Consider the following 6,004-nt stretch of genomic DNA (forward strand, 5'->3'; position numbering starts at 1 on the left):
TACAATTGAGGAAATAATTCTTCCGACTGTTATTTGATTTCTGTATTAAGGAATCTTATAGGCATGTCACAAAAACGACTCGTTAAGCCTTTCGAATTAAAGTATAGATCTAATGAATCGATCGATTTGGCTGATTAAACTATTGTTTATTTAATTGAACAAAAGATACTTCGAAATTCTTTATTGTCCTCGGGAAGGGATTTAAGTTTCATGAGTGAGGGGGGATTTTTCAAAATGTGACACGTCTAAACAAGCTCTAATTAGATACCACCCCTCCCATAAATTGCTCCCAATTCACTACTGTCTGTCCCAAAGTTCAGCAGGGCTACGTAAGGTCATACAACAGCCTTGTGAAAAATAGGGTGTGACAGTTCCCCCAGTAAAGTGTGGCAAGATCAAGAGCAAGAAAATTAAAATGTTCTCTTTAATTTTTCCTTCTGATTACTTGGTATATAAGCTCGCGATCGATCGTTGCAAATCATTCAATTCATTCTTTCAGTTCTTGTTCTTTCTCTCGTAGAGAAAACGATTTTTATAACATTCAATATGTTTAAGGTAAGAAAAATTGGAATTAAATTATCATAGTCTTTATAGTTAGATTGTTTGCTCTAGTTTTTTAAATGAGACTGTTTGTTCATTAAGCTTCTATATTCAATAATTTTGCCTCATTAAGTTATTTCGGAGTAATTTCTAAATTGTTTTTGTATGAATAATTATTATAAATGTTTTCAAGTATTTTGAAAAACACGAAAATCTGGATTATATTTTCTCCTAATCTTTCTATAGATTAAAATATTCGATATTAAAATAAATTTAAGTAAAATAACAGTATTAAACTTTCTTAAAGTTTTTTTTTTCAAAAATCGATACTAATCAATGTTATTAATATATTTTATTAAATTCGTAGAACTTAAAACCAACTATTAGTAAATTATTTATTTTGTAAACTATCATTATAAATATAAAGTTTTCGTTATAAATAATATAAGAGTGATAAAAAAAAATTTATACAGCATTTCTTCGAAGGCATAGACATGTCAATAGTATTGAATTCATTTTGTTAAATCCATAGAAACTGAGAGATTAAGCATTGTTAGTAAAATGTCTATTTTAAAGCTATCACTATAAACATAAAGTTTTCATCCCTCATTCTAAAATATGGGCTAACTATACCTTTATAATTTCAAAGAGAAACATGTAAAAATTAGCAAGCAAAATAACAATTAAATATCAAAAATTAAAATTTAACTAAAGAAAAATATTTCTGGAAAATTATGCAACTCGTTGAATCGTTTTCATAAAAAAATCATTTTAGAGTTTTTTATCATCAATGTTTTTATACGTAACAATGTTTTTAACGTATTTTGTGGAAAAGTCCTCTGTATATTCTGTAGCACGAGTTGATAGTTAACTTTAAAATTTTTCATAAACAATTTAAATGCAAAATTTGCCCATATATAAAAAAATAACTGTAAGAAAATTAGTGACGCAATTTATTTTCTTCAACATTTGGACTCGCTTGATTGTTTTAATTATTATTTGATTTATATAGATATTTTTTAATGCAGGCTCTCCTTATCGCCTCCCTCGCCGCCGTTGCATTGGCACAATACGGCTATGCTCCAGCACCTGCATACGGTCATCATGATGACTACGTAAGTTCACTTCATATTTTCAATCCATGCTATTTAAATGTATTTGAAAAATATTATTGTTTTTAATATTTTCTGTAGGTTATATTTTCGAAATGTGAAAACTTTTGAGTAAAAAATTGAGAAAAAATTAGTTGCAAAATGAGTAAAAACTTATTTAATGCTTATAAATTCAAAAAGTTGAAGCTCATACTTTCATAACTGAACTATTTCTTTTGTATAATCAAGGTGGTTTTTAACATACAGAAAGTGTTATCTGTTAGAATTTGTTAAAAGAACAATGAAATATTATTGAATAAAATATGATAAAAGAGCTGATATTGACATGCATGAAAATGTGACTCTGAAAAAATGACGAGTAAAAGTAAAAGCATTTAAAGATAAATTACCAAATTTTAAGCAAAAAATAAAATTTTTGGAAAGGGACGAGTAAAAAGTACTAACTGTAAAAGTAACGTTTCTAAATGCTCACACAAAACTGAAAATCCATTGCAGCATTAACTTTTCAACAGGAATATAAATCTAACGGTACTCAAAGAAAAAAAGACTAAAATCTAAAATATGAATTCTATGTAGAAATTATTCATTTATTTATCAAAATAATTGCACGGCATGGATTTTAAAATCTGAGTTGATTTACCATTAATATTATATGAAATCTAAACTATTTACAGGATAAATAAAAGGTGTTATTAACAGTTAGTTCGTGTGTAAATTATTATATGCTATTCGAATGAAATAAAGTTTTAACATATTCCTGTAAAGAATAAAACGTTTTGAGCAAAATAAGTAAAACACAAATGCAGGAAACAAACATATGGAGGACAGAGAATATATGGGAACATATGGGGTAAAATAAAAAAGGCATAATGCCGAATATGTTAAGGTCATAGAGATTACAATCCTATGCAATATATTTTGGACAAGCATTTATTGCGGCATGCAAGGGGCAATAGTGGAATATAATAAAATATGTATTGGAATATAACAAACAATTGTGCGAGTTTCAAATTTTTTTTAGATAGATTGTTCTCGAAAAAATTGTAATTTAGTGTCTATGTACAATTTAGGCTCAACCAATCCCTTACCAATATGGATACGACATTGCCGGTGACCACGGTGAATTCAAACAGACCAGACAAGAGCACGGAGATGGACACGGCAATGTTCAAGGAAGCTACAGCTACGTTGATGCTCATGGAATCCAAAGAACAGTTGACTACGTAGCTGATGGACATGGTTTCCGTGCCGCAGTCAGGACCAACGAACCAGGAACTGACAACCAGAGCCCCGCTGATGTTGAACTTCACGCCAGCCCAGTCCCAAACCCTGAACCAGCATACTCTGCACCCAGATACGCTGCCGCCCCAGCCCCACACTACGGAGGATACGGACACTACTAAAAAGGTACCTTTTCTTTTCTAATTTATAAGTCAATTTGTTCAAAATATATCAAAAACTAATAAATGCATAAAAATGTCATTGTGATATATGTGGAAATCATAAAAAAAAGAGAATAGATTTAAAATTACGAATTACTGACATTGATAGTATAAACATTGATATATAGAGGACAGTCCATTGATAGATTGATAGCCTATTTTTAAATTATGTTTATTTTACAGTTTATCTGGTTAAAATACAAAGCCTTTAGGTAAAATTTAAATTATCAAAAAAATTCAGTTTATAATTTAAAAAAAAAAATTCTTAGTGTAACATAATTTTTCTTTCAAAATTTCTTTAAAGGGATTGCTAAGTTGAATTTTTTTTTTTTTGAAAAAGCTAAAAATATGCGTACGCAAAGCTAAAAATATGCGTACTAAGCAAGTTATGAATCCTTTTTGTGTAAAAAACGTGAGCTGCAACTTAATATTTTGGTTTCTTTAACCAGATATTAAGTGACAGCTTAGAAAACCTAAATATTATTTCTTAATCAGATTAGATACCTATCTTTATGATAATTTTTCAAGTACGTTTATAAATTGTGAATTAAAAATAAAATTTCTTCTTGAAAAATTATTTTATAGTTTTAGCTGTTATGATTTTAAAGAAGGATTTAAAATTTAAGTGTTTCTCCGAGCAACTATTTTTAGAAATATTTTATTATGACATTATAAGTCTCTAATTTTAAGAAAATCTGTCTACAAAATTGAAAGAAAAATTATTTTTTTTAAGAAAAGCGTGATATAATTTACGAGGAAAACATGAAAAAATGAGTTCTTTATATACAGTTATTTATTGCAATCAGAGAAAAAAATATTCTTACGTGAATTTTTTTATAAAAACACAAATTTTATCATAGATATCACTTCATTAAATGTTCATAAGCTGAATTCATTAATTTTTCATGCATGTAATTCATATAATTAACATTCATTCTTAAAATTTTAAGTACATTAAAATTATATAGCTGTAAAATACTTGTTTTAAAAAATGTTTTAAATTAATGTTTTGTTTTATTTAACAAGTCTTCTAATTCCAATACTTGCTGGTAGGTTCCACATACGATTGTTCCAGTTATTGTATTTTGAAATTATAAATAAATAACCTAATCAATAATGTCCAAAAAACTCAAAATTGAAACACATTAAGGTATCGATTTATAGTACTACAGATATATTTATTTTAAAAAGGCACATATAGAATTTACAGTAGGTATAGTACTGAAAATAAATAACTCTAAAACAACTTTAATGAAAAGATTGATGTCTATGAGTTGTCCAGTTTTAAAATCTATCACTAAGTGGTACATAGTGCTACCTTTACGGTTCATCTAGTTATAGCATTTCAAATCTATTTCTAAATATTCTAATCATAAATATCTCATGTTAGGTAGTATACCTACAATATAAATTCAATAAATTCTCATATAAAAAATTTTTATGATATATTTGACTACAAAACGGGAGCAGGTGTGTTTCTAGATAAAGGTGGGCTCCACACATAATATAACATATATAATATAACAAATATACTGTAACACATATAATATACAAAATATAACATATGTAAATCGTCCAATGTGTTCTTACCAATAATAGTTTACCAATTAAAAAAGTATTAGAAACTAAACAGAAGACGGTGATTCTCCTTTTAATGTGTTTTATGCCGTTGTCATTTAGTAAAATTATAAATAAATGAATTTATGATTTTGTTTAGCTAGATATAAATTATATTGATATTAATTTTATAGGGAAATAAATTTAAGATTTTGTTAAGAAGAAATAAATTTATAATTTTGTTATGAAAAATGAATTTTACATAGTATTTGTAGATTCCAGTATTAGTAGCAATTGAAGTATTAGTAAATTCATAAAGAAAGGAATTTACGACCTGTTTAAAAGTAAAAAATTTGTTTAAAATTAAAAAAATTAGGATACTTTTAAAAACGAATCAACACGAATTTGTTATAAAGAAATGAATTTATGAGCTTGTTTGAAAAAAGAAAGTTATGTCTTTGTTAAAAATAAGCAAATATAGTTTTGTGTAGAGATAAAAGTAAAATCATAAATGAATCTACACGTTTGTCATAAAGAAATGAACTTATGACTTTGTTATAAAAATGAATTTATGAAATGTATTGCTTAGTTCGTATAATAATAATTTTTCTTTCTCTATTTTCAGGTTACTGCTTTAGAACTCAACACTATAAAAGGTCAAATATCTTAAATTTTCTTTGACGTCTCGTCAAATCATTGAATCAGGGAAAACTTGACGATATTGTGTCTCACGTAAAATGCCATTCTTATTTATTACATAATTTCTGATTTCTATTTTTGGTGAGATGCTTTATCCAACACTGTAAAATTTTATAATAAAAGTTTCTCTTTCTCCAAGGAGGCAACTTTTCTTGTAAAAATTTAGTTAAATAAATTATTTTTTCATTAAAGAAAATCAAGTCTTTGTTTCTGAACTTAGTTTTTCATACACAGTGAACACCATCTTTATCCCATGTAACATGATACGTAAATGAAACGTATATTGGGGAAATTGGTAAAGGCAATACGTTTCACACGTAAATTTTACGTTACATTGACGGAAGGATTTTACCATTGAGATATTTGATGAAATAAAGTTTATATATATATATATATGGCAGTACTTATATATGGCAGTACTTTTACTTCCGTTACTTGTACCGCCGGTACAAGAAAAAAGTACGTACTTTTACTTGTACTTCGTTACTTTTTAAATTTAGTACTTTTACTTGTACTTTCGTTACTTTTTTAGGGAAAAAGTACAAGTATTTGTAACGGAAATGTCGAATGAAATCGTTACTTTTTTCTAAAACTCGGTAAGCTTTCTAAAAAAAAAAATTATTAAAAAAAATGCTTATGTTTTCTTAATTTATA

General features: G+C 26.9%; 1 protein-coding gene across 1 annotated transcript; it reads left to right on the forward strand.

Moving 5' to 3' along the window:
- Positions 1-424: 424 nt before the first annotated feature.
- Positions 425-5,546, forward strand: LOC147813910 (cuticle protein 10.9-like). The gene is made up of 4 exons (XM_087159631.1): positions 425-555; positions 1,569-1,655; positions 2,723-3,059; positions 5,277-5,546. The coding sequence occupies exons 1-3, from the start codon at positions 547-549 to the stop codon at positions 3,053-3,055; spliced, it is 429 nt and encodes a 142-aa protein (XP_087015757.1). The 5' UTR covers positions 425-546; the 3' UTR covers positions 3,056-3,059; positions 5,277-5,546.
- Positions 5,547-6,004: the final 458 nt, after the last annotated feature.

This window comes from Parasteatoda tepidariorum, chromosome 3 (genome assembly GCF_982258835.1).
Source record: "Parasteatoda tepidariorum strain Cologne lab strain chromosome 3, Ptep-v5.0, whole genome shotgun sequence".
Lineage (NCBI taxonomy): Eukaryota > Metazoa > Arthropoda > Arachnida > Araneae > Theridiidae > Parasteatoda > Parasteatoda tepidariorum.

Coding starts and splice junctions, on each gene's coding strand:
- LOC147813910 (XM_087159631.1), top strand. Junction 1,656..2,722: donor ACGGTCATCATGATGACTAC/GTAAGTTCACTT, acceptor TGTACAATTTAG/GCTCAACCAATCCCTTACCA.